We start from the raw sequence: 25,122 nt of genomic DNA on the forward strand, positions 1-25,122 counted from the left end.
GGGACCCCTGAGTGTGTTGCTCACCACACACACACACACACACACACCACACACAGCTCAATGCGGCTCAGACAGACTGAGTCAAGATGGCTTCACTACTGTGATGGGCTTTGAACTACAGCCTCGTTCTTCTCTTATTAGATTGCTTCCCAGAATATTTCATAAAGTATTGCACATGGACATGTAAGAAAAAAAAAAAAAGATTATTCACCTTTGAAATACTTGGAGTGCAGTGTGTGTTCTATGAGCCTGATTTGCGTAAGTGTCTGCTCTATTGGGAAGTCTGGAGACTCCAACAGCATCGGATTATAAAGTTCAAAGGCAAACGCTCTCATTAAAAGCATGTTCTGTTCACTCGCATATTTTCCTTCAGAAGTGGCATCCTTGACAGTGAAGACTTCACCACAAATCAGTGAAACCAAGGAAAACAGTCTCAAAACAAAATGCAGGAACAGTTTGTCAACCTCTGCAGTGTGGCACCCCTATCTGTTCACGCACTCCATAGTCACGGCTCCTTCTTCTTACGGGCGCCATTAAATTGTCGTTATTAAAGAGTGCTTGATGGATACACCACCTCCGCTCGGAATTCTCACTCAAACAATTTTGAATATTGGAATAAAATTCCTGAAAATATTGTATGCCTTATTAGAAGAAATTGAGAGACCCCTTTCTTGCTAATATTCATCATAAAGACAAAGAAGTAGAAAGTTTATAGTGAAACAGGATTCTGTTGTTTAGAGACGAATCACTGCTGTGGGGTGGGTTTTATTTGGTGAGTTCTGTTTGGCTTCAGGTAAAGAAAGCCCAGGGTTGAATTTGCATTGTGTAGAAAGGCTGTTAGTGAAAATATCTGTATTTATTCTGTCTGTGCATAATCAGTCTACAAACTTTTTATCATCAGTGATTATTATACTCATGTGTGTCCAGAAAACTTAAGCATTAAACTCTCCCATGTATATTTTATGCATCTAATGGGGTGTGTGTCTGCGTGTGTGTCTGTGTGTCTGTGTGTGCTTGTGTTTCCATGACTGTGTGTGTGTGTCTTTCTGTTCTCTCTCTCTCTCTCTCTCTCTCTCTCTCTCTCTCTCTCTCTCTCTCTCTCTGTGTGTGTGTGTGTGTGTGTGTGTGTGTGTACAGGCTGTCTCTGTGACTCTCTGTAATTTGACCAGTATTTGAGGTTTTATTTCTTGCAAACCCCTCTTCATTGCCGTGTGGATGTCCCTGATCTATTGTGCATATCCATTTCACACAGTGTTGAGTCTAAAATCTTCCCCAGGCTGGATTCAGATGGCCACTCACTGAAGATTCTACCCCCTCTCCCTCCTGTCCACCTCACTGTAAGAATCCTTCTTCTGGCAGGTGCTGGCCCTGCCCTCCTTCCTGTGTACCCTGTACATTGGCATGTATTCTCAGGGCCTTGCAGATGCTCAAGCACCTGCCTATTGTTGCATAAACTCTGACCCATACTTCAGATGAAATTGCCTGTGTGCATGCTGTGTGCATGGTGACCTGCCTATGGATCACATGTGTAGGTGACCCTGGCATAGTCTTTCCTCATAAGAAGCACGTATAACAATGTGGTGCTTTATAATTGCTTGAACAGTCAAATGGATCTGAATATGTTGGGGTCCACATTAGCCCCACGATGGGGCGGCCAAAAAATGTCTCGGCCCGAGCAAAATGTTGAGGCCTGGGCTGCCCCGCGTTTGGGCAGCCACTGTATCCCGGCCCAAGCTGCCGCTCCGGTCCGCGGGTCGGGGGTTCAGCAAGAGCGAGAGTGAGGACGGACTCGAAGAATGCAGACCAGACAGAGTGCAATTCAATCCTGTTTATTCTTCAGTCTAAGTCCTTTTGCCTTTTTCCAATATTACGTTTCTGCTTTCACTGTTTTTAGGGATAAAATGTGGTCAGAAGTCTTGAGTTCCTAGTGCCTAGTCCCTAGCTCCTAGTCCCTCCAAGTTCCAAGTGCTAAGTGCCTAATGTCTACTACCTAGTTCTTCCGAGTTCTCTCCCATCTGCCTGCTACCTGATTTCTCTCTGCTGTATCTGGTTCTCTCTTCTGTGTCTCCCTAATGTCTGATTCTCTACTGTCTGCCTCTGCCTTTTATATGTCTTACTTCTAAGCCACACCTCTAAGTTACACCTTTAATCATGCCCTTAGGTCTTGTCTCTAAATCTGATCTCTACACTTCTAAGTCATACTCTTAAGTCACACACCTTTAATCTCAGGCACCTTTAATCTCAAGGTATCTAAACCAAGATTATTGGAGTGTGCTCAGCTGTTGTAGGCTATTGTAATCCAAGTCACATGTCAGGGTATATGGCTCAAGATGGCTGCAAAGCTGATAGCCGCTTTCTGCTAAAAGTCGGCCCCCAACATGAATATATATCTTTGACAGAGCACGTGGCAAAATCTTGGAATAGTGAAACCAGTATGGGGTCAGTTCACTTGGCAGAGAGTCTTTGACACCATGGATGGATAATGGGTTTTCATCTACACTAATAATTTGCCTTTTTCCAATATTACGTTTCTGCTTTCACTGTTTTTAGGGATAAAATGTGGTCAGAATTCTATGCTCATTGCTTCACGGAATATATAGTTCCTGAGGTCCTCTGTAATTCTGATGTTGATACACCCCTAGGAGAATTGGCTTGTCCCACTCACACATCTGGTTTGCTTTAGGCAAGGGAACTTTCTCATGCCAGAGTGGCTTTTGGTGGATATAGGAAATCTGCTTTATGTTGAGCCTCTGCAACTCACAGATGCAAATGTTTAAAAACATGGCCTTTTTTTCATCTGAAACGTCCCCAGTCACCACTTTCGTCCAAAAAAAAAAGAAAGAAAGAAAGAAAGAAAGAAAGAAGAAAGAAAGAAAAGAAAGAAAACCAACAAAAGAAACCCAAACCCCTTACTGTGTTATAAACCCATTGTCTATAAGCCTTATTCGCTCATCTCATGGCTTGTATGGGAGCGGACTTAACTGTTTGGTGGTGTCCTTGGTAAATGCCCATGTCCTGGTCTGCTCTGCTGGTTTATACACTCTCAATGGAATGCATCGTTATTCTACTCCATGGGGAAGGACCTCGACACATCACCATCTGCTTTGGAAGATGAAGCAGCCCGGGTAACGCGGAGGTGGTGATATGAGGTGGGTGGATATGAAGTGGCAGGCCTCTTGCCCTCCACCTGCCTCCAAAAGCAAGAAGCCTCCCCAGCCTGGTGTGCCTACAGCTTAAACCATGTTTTGCTCAAATCTGAAGTTTAACCTAATGCTTCAGGTCCCGTATTTTCTATGAGAAACTTAACTTTCCTTGTATTGCTAATTGTTATATTGGATTATTTAAAAAAAAAAAACAAAAAACAAAAACAAAAATTTTCTGTGTAGGAAAAAAATTTAACTATGTTAACAGCACTAGGTCAAAGATTCAAGACTTTTGAGAGCTTGGGAAGAATCCAACCCTAGTCATGTTGTAATACAACTGAGCACAGGACTCTGTGGCTAAAGTCACCGAACCCCCAAAAGCACAGGAAAGCTGACTGTAGTGGATTCCAGTAAAGATGTTCAACTCACATGTTCCCTGGCAACTTTGACTGTTGGCAGAAGGAAGGCCTTGCATTATATTCTCTCAAAATGACTACAAAACGAAAACTCAAAAGCCGTTCAGTGAGAATTCAAGTTTCGTAGCTGAAGGTACAGCTTTGATGGATGGCATCTTGAATGAGAACTGGGTAGTGTGTCCCCAGGAAATGAGCTTACATGGCAAAAACAGACTAAATCCACCCCCTGCCCAACTCCCTGTCAGCAGAAATCTGGTCTGCTTTCCCAAATGGAATGTGGATTTCCAAACGCGAGACGACCTCTTTCCAAAGCAAATGAGAAACAAATATGTCCTGGGCACTGGATCTGTTTTCCATGCAGTGCACAGATTTCCCACTGGGTTGTTCCTAGCTGCCATCTCCCAACCAGCTAGTGGTCTGGGACTTAACAGGGTCAAAAAGCCCATGCTGGATATAGATAAAACCCCTCTTGCCCTTACTCACCCTACTGCTCTGCCTCACTGCATAGCAGGCTCAGTACCTGTCCCCTGAAAACAAATGACCAAGGTTTTATAGAAAGGACTGAGCTGGGTCCTGCTTACATAGTCAACACACCAGCCTCTGGCCACACCAACAGCCACTGAGTCCTGTCTGTTGTCAGAAGTCCTAAGGCCAGCCAGGATCATGGGGCTAGGAAAAAAGTATACCAACAGATAGAGGGCCCATGCCAGGGCTGCAGGTAAGGGAAATCCTGTCCCCTGGGCTTACAGCCAGGAAACTGTGGTCACAGTAGGACCTGGAGTGAGATGCCAAGTGTGACCAGGTGTCCCAAACCACACAGTTGAGACTCCGTTCTAGTGTTAGGCCAGGCCCTGACTCTGGCAACCTCAGCATGATGGGTACCTTTCCAAGCTCCCCTTAAAAGGTGGGAACTGGTCGAAAGACAGTCACCTCATACCTCCACCTCCAACCAGGCCTGGCCTTTCCTCCATATTTGTTATGATGCCTATGGAAAACCCTTCAGCGAGTCCTTGATGTTGATCCAAGGTAAAGCTGACACCAGACTACACTACAGAGCCTGTACGCAGGTTGGGGGCTCTCCTTAGCACCATCTCCATCCCCTCCCTGAGCCATGTGCCCTCGGCTTCAGCCAGTCTTCATGCTGATCTTTGACCTGTACTATATTTTTCGGCATCTCTGTGTGGTAAAACTGCACACACTCTTTGAAGCCCATTTCAGATGGACCCTCTATGTTGGGCCTTTCTGCCCACCACCACACTACCTTTTTTGGTAGAATTAAATACTGATTTTACCACAGCATTTTATATGCATTTAGCTCATCACAATAGGGTTATTCGTCCCCAGAGACCTGGAGGCCTGTTCATACCTTTTGGTGTTTCTCACAGTCCACTCCAGGGCATGAAGCTTATCTCTCACAAGCATCTGTTTTTCCAGTTCATACCAAGATGGAAGCCTTTGATTCATTAACATTTTGGCTCTGATTAATTGAGGAAATAAAAGCAGGTCCTGTGGGACATCCGGTTGACATTTATTGGTGGCTTCCCCACCCATTACGGGCCCAGCAAAAAAAAGCCATCCTGGTTCCTTGAAGCATAGCATAGAGGCCCATTCTGAGGCAGGAAGATCCTCTGTACTGAGGGCTCACACTGAAATTGATCCCTTGAGGCCTTCAAAAGTATTTGGCTTTTGGAAGTGCCTGTGGCTCCAGAGGTCAGTGGACTGCTTTGATGAAAGTTCCCTGTTCCAGAGGTACAAAATGGAGCACAGATTGAATCTCACTCCGCCCAGTACAGGATGCCCCTGCCAGCCCGCTGGGTTCTGCCTGGTACTTGCCTACCAGCCACTCTTAAGGTCACAGACTTTATCAGAAAAGTGACTGGGGGTCTGGGGGGAGGGGTGCTCAGTCTGTATTTGCCATGTGAGTGTGAGGACCTGGGCTCAGATCTCTCACGGTCATATAAAAGTTGGGTGTTACACAATGTGTCTGGTCCCTTAACTGAAAAGGTGGAAATGGTGGATCCCTGGAGCTCACTGGTCAGCCAGCTTAGCTACAGAGGTGAATCGCAGGTTCAGTGAGAGGCTGGGATAAAACCAAAACTATAGCAAAACAAAGCTGAAGTGAAGAGCCAGTGAATTAAAACAACAGCACCAAAAGCAGCAATATTGACCTCTGCCCTGTATACATACACACATAAGCACACACATTTTATCTCCCCCCCCATCTCTCTCTCACAGAAAATTAGGCAGAGTCAGACTTTCAAACACCAACTGTGTATGTAAGAGCTGCCAGAGACATGTCTACTCATCTTTGTGTATTAACTCAATTTTAATGTGACAATCTTACTGGGATTATAAGTGTGCTTGTTTTAAAATTCTTTGTCTTGTAGACAAAGAATTAGACACACACTGAAACAGTTACAGAGGAAATGATGTTTGACAGTGGGTTTGAAATAATCTGGGAAGGAGAGACTGAGAAGTCAAGAGAAAAACATGGCCACCGGATGGTGTTTGTTAGAGCTGGGCTTGGGATAATACTTAGTTTTTCAGTATGTCTGATATTTTTCATAATAAGGTAGTTTTAGCGGAAAGGCTACTTTGTTCTTGGGCTCTCCTGTCTTACATTTTCTCTTATTGTGTCTCTTTGCTTTGTTCAAGGTCACTCGTGAGGACCCTTAGTTAGGAGAGGCCAAATTACTGGCTCCCATCGAAAGACCTTTCCTTAGGTTCTGTCAAATAGATTTCAAACTCTGAGATTTGGTTCCTTCCTCTCTTCACATGGGGGCAAAGAGCCGTATGGAGATCTAGGCAGAGGACTATGTCTGAACTGTGGGCTGGGCTGTCCCCTTTGAGCAGTGGCTTTTCATCTGTAGACCATGACCCCTTTGGGAGGAGTTGAACAACCCCAGCACAGTGGTCACCTAAGACCATCAGAAAGCACAGATACTTACATTATGATTCATATGGGTACGCTGTAGCTGTCATCAGACACACCAGAAGAGGGCATCAGATCTCTCATCACAAATGGTTGTGAGCCACTATGTGGTTACTGGGAATTGAACTCAGGACCTCTGGAAGAGCAGTCATTGCTCTTAACTGCTGAGCCATCTCTCCAGCCCCTACATTATGATCCTTAAAAGTAGAAAATTACAGTTCTGAAGTAGCAACAAAAACCATTTTATGGTTGGGGTCATCACAGCATGAGGAGCTGTTTTAAAGGGTTGCCACATTAGGAAGGTTGAGAACCACAGCCTTTGAAGCTCACCCCTTGCCTGTCTCCTGTGAGGAGTACCTGTCCCCTGACTGCAGCTGATAGACAAGTGTGCCCTTCACAATGGGCCTGGGTCCCTGGGGACCGGCAAGAGAGCACTTGCAAAGACAGACACTTCAGTAAAGTGAAGCTAGTTAGAAGCTATGAAGATGTGCTTTCTGATAGAGTCAGGAGACCTGTGGCCAGCCGCGACCATAAGCGGAGTTATTTAACCTCCCAAACGTTTCCATTGTGTCTCCCTCTAGACCAGGGGCTCTCTAGTCCATTACCATAGCGTTTTCCAGAGTGAGGTTTCAATAGCCCTCTCCTTAACAACCAGCACACCCCAGCATGGTGCGGATGGATGCTCTTTCCTTCCCTTTTGTCTTCCACCATCCTCACCTTCCTGGCCCTGTACACTGTGCTGTGGTTGTGAGGGAGCAGAGAGAGACTGGAGTGGAAGCGTAAGCAAGGCGACAGTGTACCAGCTGGAGAAGACACAAGTCGGATGGTGCAGTTCTCAGTGACATCTACCTATTTGAGCTAGCCATCTTTGCTGACTTCCTGTATAGGCTGATGTGACTACCAAGCCGCAGACGTCACCTGGGATGCACCAGGGCAGGTAGAAGACAAAGACTAGAGTAAGAATGGGTGGCTGGGGACAGAGAAGTAGGCTTGAGTGTGACATGCCTGAAGGGTCTTGAAATCTAGAAGGAAAAAAAAAAAAAGGCTAACCGTGTCACTGCTGTAACAGGCCCAGGGAGGGACCTAATCCAGACACTGGGTCCTGTGCCTGGGAAGCTTCTGAGGACTCCATCCCAGGCAGTGCTAGCTGTTGGTGTGAACATGAGGTTCAGCGTGGTAGCTCATACCATAATCCCAGTCCTTGGGAAGTCAAAGCAGAGGGTCACTGAGGCCAGCCTGGGCTACCCACGGAGTCAGATGTTAGCTTCTTCTGCTGTAGAGCAAAATCCTGACTAAAATCACAGAGCAACAAAAACTCACGAAATCAAACCAGGTGTAAGACTGTGATGTCCATCAGGGGACCCTGGACACTGGCTCTGTCCTTCCTTATCCCCGCTAATCTGCTTAACACCGCTAAACAACAGGACAGGGGTAAGAGGAGAACAGCCCAGAGGAAATACTTTTGACTATAACGGTAAAGCTCATAGTTCCTCTCTGTTGTATGTCAGCCGCGGCTCCGTGAGTCCAGGCTCACAGGGTCTGCCCCAGTGTTACTGTCCTGCAGGGAGAGATGGTTCAGTATGGAAGAGCAGAGGACCCAAGTTGACTGCCTTGCACCATATGGTGGTTCATTCTAGACCCTCTTTGGATCTCTGTGTGTAGTAGGCATGTGCATGGTACTCATACATACATACATATATACACACATACATATATGCATGCATGCATACATACATATATACATATATACATACAGACAGACAGACAGACAGACAGACAGACAGACAGACAAAACACTCACATAAAATGTTAAAATCTAAAACAAAACAACAATAACAACTGGTTTCTTGGGGTGTTCCATTCCTGAGGTGATTCTGCAGCCTCTGTCCAGATACTGTCTCAGGCCTGCAGAGGCAGCCAGCTCCTGGAGGCTTGGGATTTTTTATCTGTGGACATCCCAGCTTACCAAGGGAATTCCCTTATCAGACGACAGACATGCTGACCATGAGTGGATCCCCACACCAATCATTCTCCCCTCTTTTGACTTCTTCCCGTCAGCCAGAGAGAACAGAAAAATCCAGCTCTGACAAAAATGAACGATCTCTCTCTCTCTCTCTCTCTCTCTCTCTCTCTCTCTCTCTCTCCCCCTCTCTCCTCTCTTCCTCCCTCCCTCCCTCTCTCTCTTTCCCTCGCCGCCCTCCCTCAGCAGCTGCTCCTACTGCCATGGAAGGGGAGAGACCACGCACCACACATGTTTTTCCTTGAGAGGCAGAAGATGGGTGGGAGGGAAAGAACTAGAAATCAGAGTAACCAAGAGCAGCAGAGATGGTCTTCCCCCAGCCTCACTGTGTTCTCTTCCTGTGCTCACTCAACCTTTACCACAGGCCTGCCGTCAAATCACAATGCAGGGGCCAGACAGCACCTCGAGCTGCCTGTGGGCCTAACTGGCGCGATGATTCTCCCCACAGATAAGTGGTAAATGGGAGAGTGAGTCAGTATCAGATAAACCTGATGTGATTATCGGGTTAGGCCCGTTGCTTGTTATGCCGTTCAGCAAATGTGAGAGAAGGCCCTGGTGTTTCCAACAGCCTCGTGGAGACGTGCTTTCTAAAGCTATACCATTGTCCTAGGGCTCGCTCTGCCTAGCACGTTCTCTCTCTCTCTCTCTCTCTCTCTCTCTCTCTCTCTCTCTCTCTCTTTCATAAAACATATTTTATTGTTCCTTAAAAGGGTTCAGGGTTTGGTTTTAAATCAGTCTGCACGTCTTTCATCAGTCCGACATCTCTCGCACATGTCAACTGGTTCAGCCAGCAATACTTCATCAAATTCATTAAATCCAAAAGAAAAAAAAAACGTTTTAATTTGGAGGGGGGAAAAAGTCCAGTTCTGAGAACAATCGACATTAGTCTTCTTTAAAACAAAATGGGGGCGGTTTTATGTCGCTATCCCTCTCCTCACACAGAACCGGGATGTAATTCTGTCTCTTTCGGGCACTGATACTGATGGACGCCTGTGGGCACATACCCTCACAGGAGCACACAACTTATATTCCTCTGAGAAAACCTGTGAGGATCTCCACGCCTTTATGAAGTACTGGGTGAGTTCTCATAGGACCCTCCAAGCCAATGCTAACTGTCTCTGCTTGGCAAATATTTGCAAGGCGTGAGCTGAGTTATGCAAGGACCCTGCCTGAAACAGCTGCTGTCCTCATCAGTGGCCCTCAGAAGACACATGGGACCCCCAACAGCACCTACTCATTCCCTAAGAGGGTGCAGCTATAAGAGCTGTTGTCATAAGCAGAGACAGTTGTGGGCAAGCTGGGAGGACAGTTGTGGGTGAGCAGGCAGAAGGGCCAGTCCTTACTAGCCAGCTGCCTGCCACCATTAAAGTAAGACCAGCCCATGTTTGTCTCCTCTCCAGGATCCACTCTTTGAAAGCATTTGGGTAATTACAGCCTCCATTGCTGCCTTTGGCTGTTAGTTTTAGTGGATTAATTATCTGCCATGTCAAGAGATTTCCCCTGATCCCTTTGAGATGTTCTTTCCCAGCTATGTCTGGGAATTTCTTGGGGGTCAGACTAGTTCCGTGGTTTCCATTTCTTCCCGTGCCGTGTGAAGGCGAGCCGGTTTCCAGCCTCCCTTTCTCCTGCAGCTTATTCTTACTTTCTCAAGAGAAGCTTACGTGCTAACCCTGACAAACCTCCACGACAGGGTGGGTGGTGAGGAAAGGAACTCAGTTCCTTTGGAGATTCTCATCCACCCTGAGCTGGGGTGAAGCCTGGGCTCTCTGCAGCAAGAGATGCTAAGCCTCAGAGCCCCTCTTCCCCTGGCATCCCTGGCTAACTTTGCAAGAGCCTGTGAAGACATAATCTGAGTGAAACCCTGTTCCTATCCCAGCACTGGACACGGGGTAGTTACTCAATAAACATTGTCTGGAATAACGAACAAAGCCTGGTGTTCCATGGGAGAAAGCTCCAGTCTGTATAGTGCTCACATTGTCTGAGACTCTGCTCCCACGCACAGTGAAGACCCCCAAACTCGGGAGACCCTTACTCAAGTCTCTGGAAATCACGGCCACCCAAAAATCACAAGACACCATACCTGGATGCAATCAGCAGAGGTTTATTAGGGTTGAGAGCTGGCAGCCAACGGTCAAACTGCTCACCCACGCAAGAGTAGAGTTTGACAAAGCCAGTCAGTCTGAGAAGGGTTTTTAAAGGGGGAAACCACAAACCTGGAGAGTGAAGAGGGGTAAAAGGTTGCTAAAGAAATATAACAATAAAAATAGCAGAGAATTCCAGAGGAATGCAACCTAAGTGAATCAGGGTTATGTGGAAAACACTCTGTATTCTCAAAATGTAGTCTTGCCCTGTCACTAGCTCAACTATTTCTCAGTCTCACCTAGATGGCTTGCATTTCTCTTTGTGGAATGTGTCTTCCTGCTTTGGGCCTTCCCCACCCACAGGTGGGTTCTCTTCCCTGAGGCTTGAGGAATGTTAATCTAGCAAGTGTCCTCTGACTCAGGGATAATGTAACTCTTTCCAGAATGTATCCCGGGGCAGTGAAGACCTGAAATCTTACATTCAGTTCTGCCTTCTGAAACCTGCATTCTTTTGCTCAGGTCTAGGGGTAAAGAAAAAGCCTGTATATATTTTATAAAATGGTCTTTGTAATTTTTCACTCTACAACAGCTTTTAACATGGGAGCTGGGGATTTGAACTCAGGTCCCCATGATTGCATAGAACCACCCTTAGCTTATGTGCTAACCCTGACTTATTTCCGAAGCCTGAGCTTATTTCCTTTACATCTGACTCTGGCTGCAACAGCCTACCCCTCTGCTCTCCCCACGCAGCCTCGGCCCCTGTTTCCATCACTGTCAGATCCCACTGTGACTTCAGAACTCCCACTCACTTTCTATCTAGTGATGTTTATCAAATGAATATCGACTGACAAAGGGTACCTCCGATGTTACAAAAACATCGAGTCCTGGAGCAAAGAATTAGACACAGTGGATAGCAGCAAATTAAGTGTGAGAATTAAGAAAGATACTTCCAAGGGAGAAAGGGGGAGGTGGGACTGGGGTGGAGGAATTCTGCAATTCAAAAGAGCCCTGCTGTGCAAAGGCAAGACTTAGGGCCTTTGACCTTTTGTTACCTTGGGGAGTTTAGACTTAGGGGGCTCACTTACATATCACAGTTTTCTTCACATGTTTGTTACTATAGTTCTTCATACAACTTCATGCATTGTGTGTCTCACTAGCATCTTCAATCCCCATCCACAGGTGTGTGTTTTAGGGTTGTAAAGATTCAGTCATGTTTGGATACTGGAGTTATCTCTGGGCCTGCCAAGGTGCTCATTTTAGTCGGCCTCAGTGGGTGGGAAGGTATAATCTCCAGCCTTCCCCTTTGCCAACCTGACTAGTCTGACCTAAGAAATTCTAAAACAGCCAGAGCTGGGGAAAGGCATCTCTTGACATGGCAGATAATTAATCCACTAAAACTAACAGCCAAAGGAGGCAATGGAGACTTGTTTTCTTTTTCTATGTGAATTTTCTAAAGCTTTGTGTAAGGCCTTGTAGACCTCTCCCTCTCTCCCCTCCTTAGTGCTTCATGCAGAATATATAGCACATGGCTGAGCAAACAGTCATGAACCCAGCTGTGGTCAGATCTTTCAGAGAAAGACACATACATGTAGTTAAAGCATAATGCTTGTCATAAAAGATTAACAGGGGCTAGCTTGACTTGGAAGGCTAAAACTGCACCTGTGCCAATGTGATTTGATCAGAGGCCTAGAGGGAGTTATCTGGGCAAAGTGTTATATAGGAAGTTCCCTAGGTGGACAGATGGGAAAATGTAAAGACACCAGCATTGGAGAAAGCCCAGGCTGGGCCAGCAGAGCTCGGAACAGCCAGAGTATGTCAAGCACTAAAATTAATTAATTAATTAATTAAAATTAAAAAAAAAAAAAAAACCTGTGCAGTTGTATCAAAACAGAGTCCAAGACTGGAGTAGTGTGAGAATCAAGTGCTTGTGAGAAAATTCCAAGAAAACAAGAGTCTGTGGCCTCAGTTTCTTCAAAACATGTGTTGGAATATGTTTCTGCATTCCTCCCAGGTTTAGCAGATAAGAGTGAGTTTACTTCTGCTGTTGCTGTTCATATACCTCTATGGAAACATATTTTTGCCATGTGTGGCTTGTCCTTGTGATTGAACACCTTACTCATGTGACTCTCAACCCTCAGAGTATAAACTGTCTGATGCTCTGAATAAAGTTGGCTATTACAGGATCATTTTAAGGCTCTACTCCCCCAGGTTCACACTCCCAACCAGACCATTAGGTAGAATTGAAGCGTTCCCAGCAAAGGCAGTAGTATGAGATGAGATGACCCAGGACAAGTGGATGGGCTAAGATAATGCTGCAGACGGCACAGGGCCCAGTGTGTGTGAGCTAAGACCGGATGCACATTTGTTTCCCAGTCTTAGTGTGAAACGGGGCCTCTTCCAAGCAGTGTTTTAGAGACCACAGCTCTTTCCTCCATGCATCTCTGCCAATTTGACAAGTAACCAAGGCTGTGTGCTTGTCTATATGGAGGACACAAGAGCATATTCTGACCCAGGGGTGCTATTTTATACTCCATCAGCATGCAGAAGAGAACAGAGGTGCTATTGGTGTGATCCTTTGAGGAGATGGAGCAGGTGACACAGGTCTGATGGGCCATGTCACAGTCCTGGCTCCATTCATAGCACACCAAGTGAGGCTGCATGTGTGGCAAACCCATTATTGATGAACCCACCTGGTAACATGGCCCCCATCACAAGGTTCCCACACACTCTGCTTCAGACCCCTTAGTTCCTGTTCAGGCTGTCGGCCATCTGCACTGCCCTCCTGTTAGAACAGAAAAGGCTTCTGGCCACCAGAATAGAATCACTGGCCTGGGTGAAAATACAGCTTTCCAGCTGGACTGTTTAAACAAGAATACCCCCATAGCCTCGTGTATCAGCATGCTTGGTCCCCAGCTGATGATTGTTTGAAAGGATTAGGAGGTGTTTTTTGGCCTTGTTGGAGGAGGTGAGTTGCTGGAGGTGGACTTTGACGTTTCAGAATCCCACACCAGGCCTAGTGTCTATTCCTCTGCCTGCTGTCTACAGATCAGGATGCAAAGCTCTTAGCTCTATTCCAGCACAATGCCTGGCTGCATGCCACCACACTTCCCCACCATGATGATCGTGGACTAAGCCTCTGAAACTGTAAGCAAGCTCCCAACTAAATGCTTTCTTTTTATAAGAGTTGCCTCGGTCATGGTGTCTCTTCACAGCAATAGAACAGTGACTAAGACAGCCTGGCTCAATTATTTGGGCTGAGGACCCCCTCCTGGGAAGACGGACTTACCATAAATGATGCCAAAAAGACAGAGACAGGGTGACTAGTTCCTTAGTGTGGCTGTACCTTTCTTCTTCCTGTCTCTTTCCGAGGTGTGCTCTCCTAACACTGGCACTCCCATCCTTCCAGTGTTTCTGACAGCTCAGTCTTCTAAGACCTCTCTTCCAGCTCAGTGTTTGATCTCCATGACAAGTTCAGTGGCCTTTCCCTTTCTCCCTTCATTTGCCCTCTCCAGGCAGCTGCTGAGGCTCGGGGCTTGCCTGCCCCTGAGGTCTTTCTTTTAAACTCTAATAAAATTGTCCTTGTTTCCATTTGAGTCTGTTCTTCAATTCTTTATTAGTGAGACTGAGAAAACCCCACAGTGTGACCTGGATTGCCCTGTGTCCCACTCTTCCACTCAGGCCTAGGCCACCTCAGCACTTGTCTCTAAGGCTCTGAGCTGATACAGAATGACCATTCATACAGCTGTGATATAAACCATCCCTTCTGGGGCACCAAGTCCTGGCTGCCAGCTGTGGCCACATTGTCACAGTATCAAGTCATCTTTGCAGCTTAGTCAATGAACAAGGGACACAGAGAGGAGTCTTTGAACCTGCCTTTCATCCCTGCTCCAAAAAAAAAAAAAAAAAGTTACTGGCTTCCAGTTTCTCCTTCTCTAATTGTAAGAATTGACACTGACCCAACTCATCTGTTTTCTCTTCCTTCCTTCCTTCCTTCTTTCCTTCCTTCCTTCCTTCCTTCCTTCCTTCCTTCCTTCCTGTCTGCCTTCCTGCCTTCCTTCCTTTCCTTTCCTTTTTTGAGACAGGATTTCTCTGTGTAATAGTTCTGGCTGTCCTGGAACTCACTCTAGCTTTGAACTCAGAGATCTATCAGCCTCTGCATCCCGAGTGCTAGGATTAAAGACATGCCACCATGCCTGGCCCCTTTCTTTTCTTCTGAGACAAGATTTTTCTACACACCTGAGTTAACCACAAAAACTCTTGATGTTCCTTCAAACCCCATGAGCACTGAGATTAGTCATGCATCACCATACCTAGCAGCCTGTTCTTTCCAGGCTGTTCTTGTTCTGTCCCTCCCCAGCCAGCCACATTGGAAAACAAAAATATCGAGAACTGCACTACCCCACATTTGGGGGCCAAATGTCTGGGTCCATTCTGTCAATGTTGGAACCCGCACTGCCAAAAGCCTTGGGGGTTAAGTTGTTAGAGCCTGCGATGCCCCAAGCTGCTCTGGTCCACTGGTCGGGGTTCAGCAAGAAAGAGTGAGGAGGATGCGAGGAATGAAGACCAGAGAGAGTGTGATTCAATCCCGTTTATTCTTCAGTCTCTCTTCTTCTCTCCAAGTCCCAAGTCTTGAGTTCCTAGTCCCTAGTGCCTCCAAGTTCCAAGTTCTTTCTCCAAGTGCTAAGTGCCTAATACCTAATAATTCTTCTTCCGAGTTCTCTAGTCCAAGTGTCCTCTTCCTCAATGCCTAATTCCTACTCCAAGTTGTACTCTAACCTAATTCCTAGTTCCAAGTTGTACTGCAAGTTATTCTCTTCTGTCTGCCTCTCACCTTTTATATGTCTCACTTCTAAATCACACCTTTAAGTCTCACACACCCTAGGGAAGATCCTGGGTATCTAAAACAAGATGTTATCAGAGTGTGCTCAGCTGTTGCAGGCTATTGTAATCAAATCTCTTATCAGAGTATATAGCTCAAGATGGCTGCAAGGATGATATCCGCCTTCCGTAGGCTCCCCACACTCCACGTGGCATCAGGCAAACATTGGGCTATGAGAAGCCTCCGGATTCCGCCCAGGTGTGGGGAGATCTCAGTCTGAAGTCCTGCGGGGCAGAGCTCCTGGGTTGGGGGTCTCCGGGCTGAAGCAGCTGACCAGGAGATCAGTTGTCTCTGTCCTTGGGCTCCCAGATGCCTCTGGGGTCCCCAGAAGAGCTGAGATGAGGCCTGCAGCTGAGAGGGACGAGAGGGAGAAGACTCTTGGTCATTGTGACTCGCTTGGGTCAAGGCTGGCTCAGCTAGCTTGCTTGAGTTGGCAGGCCTCCATGGCTGGAATGTAGAGAGGTCCTCCATGGGAGACTAGAGGTGGCTTGGTAATCGAAGGCCCCCTCCATGGTTCTCCACAGCAGGGCCCCAAAGACACAAGGAAGTCTATGATTTTAAAAGGTTTATTGTCATGGCAGAAAGTGGATGAAGCTATACCCCCTGTCCTCAGGGCCAGTCTGAGGTTAAATACCATTTGTAAGGAGGAGGGTCTGGAAAGGAATGCGTAATTGGCTACACCCTCTAGCCTTAGGTACCTCATTAATATGGAGATCTCTTGAGGCTCTGAGGCCTGTAGTCACGCCCTCTACCCATGCTACCTGTGCTATGTGACCTAAGGCCACAAACCTTTCTTTGGAAGGGGCTGTGGATAAGTGAAGGGAACCAGGGCCCAGGAGCAAGGCCAAACACCTACCATCCCATTAGGGTATTGTACGGGGTTTGAGGACTGTGCTTGACCAGGTACCCAGCTGCCTCTCACAGCCCACCGCCCCACAATCTTTCTAACTACTGTTCAAAGACCCCTGGCCCCTCAGTGGGAGCCCTCACCCAAGTCTCACCTTCTCTGGGAATCTTTGCTTTCCCTTACTAGGTAGAAATAAGCTTTCTGTCGCAGGAGTTTAGGAGGAGTTATTATGCAAAGATTTAAATAATGCAGACGTTATAAATCATGCCAATATGATAAATCCCTTTTATAGTTAATAGATAATAGCTGCACATTACCAGTCCTTTGACATCTATCCTTCCAATTCACTCCAAGCTTCTTGAATATATATGGTCTCCCTGGTGTACCTAGCACAACCTCAGACCAAAAAGAAGAAAGAGGGGGAGAAGGAGACAGAGAATTATTATTAATGGTTGTCTGTCATTCCTACCCTTGAACAACATAGATACTAAAAATAAATTTTTATTTGCTATTTTAGCATGCAATTCCTTGTAAAATGCACAGCCTTGGGCAGTTCAGGGAGGATTGCCTTTTCAACCCCAAAGGGAGGCTTTGAACATGTTGGGAGGGAAGCAGAAATCTATGCACAGCTTCCTGTCTGTCTGTGGGCTTTTGCCAATTCAGGAAGTGACTCTGAGGGTTTCATGGAGTGTTCAGTGATAAATATTCTGACCTTCATATTCACAATCCTTTTTTTTCTAGCAAGCAAGAAGTTGCAAGATCTCAGTGCTTCCCAGAGAATCTACCTTTTGGATTGTCTCTGTTATCAAGATTTAATTTGCTTTGTTTGGGGGTATTGTTGTTTTTTAAATGAGATCTTTTGGGGGGATTATAGGCATGAGCCACAATGCCCAGTTTAAAATTTTGTTTGTTTGATTTTGTTTCTTGAGACAGTCTCACTATATAGCTCTGGCTGTCTTGGAACTCTGTAGACCAGGCAGACCTTGAACTCACAGAGAGATTCACTTGCCTCTGCCTCTTGAGCGCTGGTATTAAATGTATGTATCACCATGCCTTGTTTAAGAGATTTTAATTGACATAATTGTCCATATTTATAAGGTAGGCTATTACAATTTGATAATATATATAATATATCATGGTCAAATCAGGACAGTTCGCATTTCTATATTTGTGAACATTATCATTTGCCTGGGTTGGGAACCCTCAGACCTGTCTCTGGACATTACAATTATAGAGTAGATTGCTAAAGACCATAATTGATCTCTATGGCATCTCCCTTTATCTGGTTGTATTTTGGTAACCAATAGCCACCAGCCTATGGCTGTCGTGTGAAATGCTGCACCAAAGCCAAGAGAGGCCATCAGACCAACAGCCCATATTTCAGAGTCCATCATATTGGTGGGTTTTTGCTCCTCAGAGACTTTGCACCATCCTCTGACACAAAGGGGTCCCCAGGATGACATGACTCGACTCTCCATGCTGTTTGTAAATCTGCCTGACTCTGTCAGATGGAAAGCTCAGTTTTATTTAGTTCTCTTCCTCTCTTAGTTGGTTTTCCAAATGCAGGTTCAGAAGTAGGAGTTTGCTGAACACATGCTCCCTGAATGCAGGTATAAGGGGAAGGTGGTGGTGGCGGCGAGTCTCTCCTACCTGCTTTGATAAAGTAAGTGATTATTCAAGAGAGAGAGGGAGGGAAGATCATACACACACACACACTATAGCACAGTCTCAGAATCTGCCCTTTGGTGAGTCCTGTCACAAATATGTGTGAGGTGCTTCATAGTTAGGTAACTCATGATTGGGTATGTAGAAACAAGTCAGCTCAGGCTATCAGGAAAGAACCAAGTCTTTGGAAACCTTAGAACTATCTGGGAATTCATAGTCAAAGGTGACAAGTCAAAGCAGACCTACACTTCAGGGACCTTCCAGGCAGGTGTCCTGGAGACTGGGCTTTCCAAAGCAGACATGAAGACTTGGTGGCAATTCTTTAATATTTTGTTCTCTCTGAATCAGCTGTAGAGCAATGTAGCAATCTTTGGTTACTCTCTCAAACATGCTTCTGGCTTTCCTTGGGGAAAGATCCTGTTCTGGATCTTGGTTCATTCGAGAGCCTGATAGCTTCTCAGAATATAAAACTTCCTTCCTTTCAACTGGGCTATTGCCCAGAGCCAGGGGAGACAAGAACTTGCTATTGATACCTTTGGCAAGCAGCACCTCCAGGGCCTCCTTGCAATGATTATAGGGTTTGGGTAACACTGGGATTTGGGCAGTGGACAGCGATACTGTGGGGGCTGTTCTTGGAGGAATGCCACCCAGCTTGAGTTTTCTACGCTGTGTAATTGTCACTGCTGCAGTATGGGTTCCTGGGATGGCGATAGATATGCCATCTCCAGCAGCACAGAGAGGCCAGGTCTGCCTGACAGCCCATCATGGCTGAACCACAAGCAAAGCCTTCTTTCCAAATTAACTATTAAATTAGTATCATTTCATCCTTGTCCAAAAATGTGCTCAGAGCCCAGACACGTCTTTCCTGCTTGCTGGGTTATAAACTGTGCCACGCAAGAAAAGCTTGGTTCTCAGAGAAGCCTTTGGGTCCTCTGTAAGGATCTGTGGTTAGGATTTCACTAAATGCCACAGTGGGGGGTGGGAAGCCTTTTCTTCTTTCATCCTAAGCCAAAAAACAGACGACCCAGCCTGTTCTACGCTCATCATCTTAATCATAGGCTGAGGGTGAATATTTTTGGTTAGCTTCCCTTTTTTATACACACAATGCCTATTTATAGCCATTTGTTGTTAGACTCCACCAATTACTTGAAAACCGTATATTTAGAGAGAGACAGGCTGAGATTGTGAATTGGGTGAGTAGCCATCACCCTGCGTTAGATTGGCCTATATGCGGCAGGATCAGAGTGCAGGCTGTGGTTGGCTCACCGATGCTGGGCCAGGACAGACCATCTGCTAACACTTTAACTAGAAGAAGACAAGACAAAATGCATACTCTCTGTTCCGTCTGCCTCAGCTTTGTTGCTGTAAGCTCATTGGCCCCAAGTTCCTGTTTCTAAGGGCATTCTGTGCAAGAACCCAGTAAAAACTGGGGCCGGGGAGCGTAACCGTGCCTTGTTCAGCTATCAGAGAAGCTTCCTCCTGCAACAGATGGGGACAAACAGACCCACAGCCAGGCATTGCACAGAGAGTGAGAGGCCTAGGTACACTCAGCCCTAAATGGGATGTCTCCATCAAATCCCCTCAGGCCTCAGGGAATTTGGTGGAAGAGGAGGTAGAAAGAGTGGAGGAGCCGGAGGGATGGAGGACACTAAGAAATAAGGCTCTCTAAAGCAACAGAATCTGTGCATGGAGAAATTTAAGACCAAAGCAGCAGCAGCGTGCACAGGGCCTTCTTGGGTCTGCACCAGGAGAATTGGACACCGCCCCCCCCATCCCAACCCAGAAGCAATCTCCAACTGATAACCACTTGCAAATGAACATTTTATTTTCTCCAGGGGAGTCTCACTGCACAAATAAACTACTCTTAAGGGTGGGCCACATGCTCAGCAGGAGATGCTAAGAGAAAATAAACTCAAGGCATTTTAGGAAGCTCCTTGTCTCATAATGTCATGTCAGGGCTTTCTTTTGTTTTTTATCATATTTTTTATTTTGTTCATTCATATATATATATATTCTATTTTTACCATACAGGTCTTTTGCATATGTATTATTACTTCAGTTTAGTATTTCTGTGGAATTCCCAAGTGTGGGAATGAGTCGGCTTCTGTATCTCTGTTTCTTGTGCTTTTTCTGAGATCTTTTTTTTTTTTTGCAGTTTGTTTGTTTTGTCCTATTCCAATGCATTAGATTTTTTGTTTTATCTTGTATCGTATTCTATTATTGCTTTTTATTTAATATTAATTTATTTCATAATATTTTATTATTATTTAATATTGTTTGTTTTCTAATGAGAGGCAAAAAGGGAGTGGCTCTAGATGGGAGGAGAAACTGGAGGAGTAGAGGGGGCAACTGAAGGAGTAGAGGGGGAACTGGAGGAGTAGAGGGGGCAACTGAAGGAGTAGAGGGGAAACTGGAGGAGTAGAGGGGGAACTGGAGGAGTAGAGGGGGAAACTGGAGGAGTAGAGGGGGAAACTGGAGGAGTAGAGGGGAAACTGGAGGAGTAGAGGGGGAAACTGGAGGAATAGAGGGGGGAACTGGAGGAGTAGAGGGGGAAACTGGAGGAGTAGAGGGGGAAACTGAAGGAGTAGAGGGGGAAACTGGAGGAGTAGAGGGGGAAACTGGAGGAATAGAGGGGGGAACTGGAGGAGTAGAGGGGGAAACTGGAGGAGTAGAGGGGGAACTGGAGGAGTAGAGGGGAAACTAGAGGAGTAGAGGGGAAACTGGAGGAGTAGAGGGGGAACTGGAGGAGTAGAGGGGGAAACTGGAGGAGTAGAGGGGGGAAACTGGAGGAGTAGAGGGGGAACTGGAGGAGTAGAGGGGGGAAACTGGAGGAGTAGAGGGGGAACTGGAGGAGTAGAGGGGAAACTGGAGGAGTAGAGGGGGAAACTGGAGGAGTAGAGGGGGAACTGGAGGAGTAGAGGGGGAAACTGGAGGAGTAGAGGGGAAACTGGAGGAGTAAAGGGGGAACTGGAGGAGTAGACGGGGAACTGGAGAAGTAGAGGGGGAAACTGGAGGAGTAGAGGGGGAACTGGAGGAGTAGAGGGGAAACTGGAGGAGTAGAGGGGGAACTGGAGGAGTAGAGGGGGAACTGGAGGAGTAGAGGGGAAACTGGAGGAGTAGAGGGGGAACTGGAGGAGTAGAGGGGAAACTGGAGGAGTAGACGGGGAACTGGAGGAGTGGAGGGGAAACTGGAGGAGTAGAGGGGGAAACTGGAGGAGTAGAGGGGAAACTGGAGGAGTAGAGGGGGGAACTGGAGGAGTAGAGGGGAAACTGGAGGAGTAGAGGGGAAACTGGAGGAGTAGAGGGGGAAACTGGAGGAGTAGAGGGGGAAACTGGAGGAGTAGAGGGGAAACTGGAGGAGTAGAGGGGGGAACTGGAGGAGTAGATGGGGAAACTGGAGGAGTAGAGGGGGAAACTGGAGGAGTAGAGGGGAAACTGGAGGAGTAGAGGGGGGAACTGGAGGAGTAGAGGGGGAAACTGGAGGAGTAGAGGGGAAACTGGAAGAGTAGAGGGGGAAACTGGAGGAGTAGACGGGGAACTGGAGGAGTAGAGGGGAAACTGGAGGAGTAGAGGGGGGAACTGGAGGAGTAGAGGGGGGAACTGGAGGAGTAGAGGGGGGAACTGGAGGTGTAGAGGGGAAAATGGAGGAGTAGAGGGGAAACTGGAGGAGTAGAGGGGGAAACTGGAGGAGTAGAGGGGAAACTGGAGGAGTAGAGGGGGGAACTGGAGGAGTAGAGGGAGGAACTGGAGGAGTAGAGGGGAAACTGGAGGAGTAGAGGGGGAACTGGAGGAGTAGAGGGGGAAACTGGAGGAGTAGACGGGGAACTGGAGGAGTAGAGGGGAAACTGGAGGAGTAGAGGGGGAAACTGGAGGAGTAGAGGGGAAACTGGAGGAGTAGAGGGGGGAACTGGAGGAGTAGAGGGGAAACTGGAGGAGTAGAGGGGAAACTGGAGGAGTAGAGGGGGGAACTGGAGGAGTAGAGGGGAAACTGGAGGAGTAGAGGGGGGAACTGGAGGAGTAGACGGGGAAACTGGAGGAGTAGAGGGGGAAACTGGAGGAGTAGAGGGGAAACTGGAGGAGTAGAGGGGGGAACTGGAGGAGTAGACGGGGAAACTGGAGGAGTAGAGGGGAAACTGGAGGAGTAGAGGGGGAAACTGGAGGAGTAGAGGGGGAAACTGGAGGAGTAGAGGGGAAACTGGAGGAGTAGAGGGGGGAACTGGAGGAGTAGATGGGGAAACTGGAGGAGTAGAGGGGGAAACTGGAGGAGTAGAGGGGAAACTGGAGGAGTAGAGGGGGGAACTGGAGGAGTAGAGGGGGAACTGGAGGAGTAGAGGGGGGAACTGGAGGAGTAGAGGGGGGAACTGGAGGAGTAGACGGGGAAACTGGAGGAGTAGAGGGGGAAACTGGAGGAGTAGAGGGGGAAACTGGAGGAGTAGAGGGGGAACTGGAGGAGTAGAGGGGGAACTGGAGGAGTAGAGGGGGAACTGGAGGAGTAGAGGGGGAAACTGGAGGAGTAGAGGGGGAACTGGAGGAGTAGAGGAGGGAAACTGGAGTAGTAGAGGGGAAACTGGAGGAGTAGAGGGGGGAACTGGAGGAGTAGAGGGGAACTGGAGGAGTAGAAGGGAACTGGAGGAGTCGAGGGAAGGGAAACTGTAAAGGGGATATATTATGTTGGAACAAAACTCATTTTCAATTTTAGGAAGAAAAAAAAATAACTAGAAGCCCAATGAAGTCACTGTCTCCATGCTGTCCTGCCAACCAGATCCCGAGTCTCCTTTTCTACCTTCTGGATCCTCTCCGTGACCACTCTCCCAAGCATCATAGTTCCCAGTTCTCATCCTCTGCATCGTTCCGCACTGGCTCTCTGTAGCATCCCATGCTTTGCCCCATTCTCTGCCCAGCCGATATAATTCTTCCACTTTAGTTACAGCAGGCGGACGTTAGGCTGACACACCTGGATGAGGAGTCTGGAACACCAGAGTGCTTCCACGAGTGCACCAGAAAGGGGATGCTCATGGGAGCTTCCTGATGAACTCACTGTCCAATACAAAGGATCTTTCTGACCTTTCTAATTCCCTTGGGCCACAATGCTAACAAAAGACCTGTGGCATGTGAGCACCTATAAAGGTTACGGAGCCAGATAATCCATAAACTGCAGAGAGCGGGAGGGGCTGAAGATTGAAGCTTAGTTCATAGCCAAGGTCAAAATTGAGAGATAAATGGTAAATTCCTTTTCTGAAAATGCAGAATTGAATGGAAGGGGCAGTGAGAGGGTGAAGCAAGAGGGCTGGATGGTGGCCACGTGGTACTGGGTTGGTCCTGGCCGGATGCTGGCCACATGATACCTGGGTCAGTACTGGGGTCAGAGCTGTAAAGGACTCCACAGAGAGAGGAATGTAAGTAGGTGGTAAGATCATGAAGTCTAAGATACCTGGTGGGATGTTGAGTTCTAATCAGGAAGAATGAAAACAATTAAAAGATGAACAGAGAAGGCTAGAAAAAAAAGAGGAATCCAGGTGTCTTAGTTAGGGTTTTACTTCTGTGAACAGACACCATGACCAAGGCAACTCTTACAAGGACAGAATTTAATTGGAGCTGGCTTACATGTTCAGAGATTCAGTCCATTATCATCAAGGCCTGAGCATGGCAGCATGCAGGCAGACATGGTGCAGGAGGAGCTGAGAGTTCTACATCTTCATCTGAAGGCTGCTAAGAAAAGACTGGCTCCCACATGGTTAGGAGGTGAGTCTTGAAGCCCACACCCACCATGACACACCTACTCTAACAAGGCCACACCTCCAAATAGTGCCACTCCATGGGCCAAGCAGATTCCAACCATCACATGGGGAGATGGCTTAGTGGATTAAAGCCCTTACACAGAGTAAGGACCAGGGTCCCCATCTTCAGTAACAAGTTAAAACTGGTTGGGCATGCCACTGCCTAAATACTAGCACTCACTCCGGACACAGACTCCTAGAACAATGTGGCTGGTTCCTGCTAGCTGAGCAGAATGGTAGGCTCCAGGTTCTGAGAGAGTAGAGAGCACTGGAAGGACTCGGCAGCGCCGCCTTTGTAAGCATCTTCCTCACTTGTGATGGAAAAGGAGACTCTGAAGGGACAAGACCTTTGCAAAAGGAGAGATGGTCTTTCTGCCAGGATCCCAGCCTGACTTTACCCCCCATCCACAGGATCTTGCAATGTAGCCCAGGCTAGGCTTAAACTCTTGATTCTTTGGCCTCAACATCCAAGGTGCTGAGATTTCAGGCATGTGCCATCACGACTGATCTTCAGGTTTTCATAACCAGCCACATCCATCTTGTCCAGAGCCCAGCCCGCCTGTGAGCCCTCCCAGGGAAGCCATATCTCCTCTGGACTCTCCCTGGAAACACGTGTTTATTGCATAATTTACAATGTGGGGTATTTGAACCAAGGCATCCTTTCATTACTGGTCACACTCTAGCTTCTTTTAGTCTGAAGATTTGGTATGTAGCAGCTACAGAGATCAAGATAGGATCTGCTTTATAGATAAATAAATGTATCAAATAAATCCTTCAAGATTTAGTACAAACTAAACATGCAGTCTACTTCGGGTACCAATGGTACGGCTTCATTTTTCAGTGTGGTCCCCAGCTGACAGTTCAGGGATGCTGGCTTTCTGTTTCTTGCCTGACATTGTTCAGTTGGCACTCCTGGCTAGTGTCAGATACTACCCAACTGTTGAAGTTCCCCGTCCCATAAACAGGCTCCTTTCCGAGTAGTCACTATGCACAATTCAGCAGTGATTAACACGGAGCTCTGTCTAGGTTGAGCAAGCCACATCAGAGTTGTCTTTTCACGAGGACTTTTAAAATATCAGCTACGGACTGAGTGAGTAGGTGTCAGAGAAGCTGACTTTGTAAACTGAAAATTATGGACTCAGATTCATTTGAAACACATCATGTGGAGTGCATATATAAAAATAATGAGCATTTTGATTTCCCCCATAGGTAATACATAACATCTGTAATTCCTTTTCCACCTTTTTCTGATTAGCTTCATGTCTGGCCTATTTTTCCCCGACACTCCTGTTTCAGGTTGTAAGGATTTCGCCAAGGACAGACGGGATTCTAACTCAGTAGTGTGGGTGTAACACAAAACTC

At 47.0% G+C, this 25,122-nt stretch overlaps 1 protein-coding gene across 4 annotated transcripts in view; it reads left to right on the forward strand.

Annotated features, from left to right (window-relative positions):
- The window catches only part of Arsb (arylsulfatase B), a 157,774-nt gene that overhangs the window by 119,373 nt on the left and 13,279 nt on the right, over positions 1 to 25,122 (forward strand). Inside the window, exon 7 of one of the 4 annotated variants that reach the window (XM_076927160.1) lies at positions 17,060 to 17,232. The exons of 1 other annotated variant lie outside the window; for it this stretch is intronic. In XM_076927160.1, the coding sequence (XP_076783275.1) occupies positions 17,060 to 17,217 (158 nt within the window). In that variant the 3' untranslated portion in view covers positions 17,218 to 17,232. Of the gene's footprint in view, positions 1 to 373; positions 959 to 17,059; positions 17,233 to 22,682; positions 24,472 to 25,122 lie in introns of those variants that run through there. 2 more of the 4 variants (XM_076927161.1, XM_076927162.1) reach the window with 2 other exon arrangements.

The sequence above is a fragment of the Arvicanthis niloticus genome, chromosome 29 (assembly GCF_011762505.2).
Source record: "Arvicanthis niloticus isolate mArvNil1 chromosome 29, mArvNil1.pat.X, whole genome shotgun sequence".
Classification (NCBI taxonomy): domain Eukaryota; kingdom Metazoa; phylum Chordata; class Mammalia; order Rodentia; family Muridae; genus Arvicanthis; species Arvicanthis niloticus.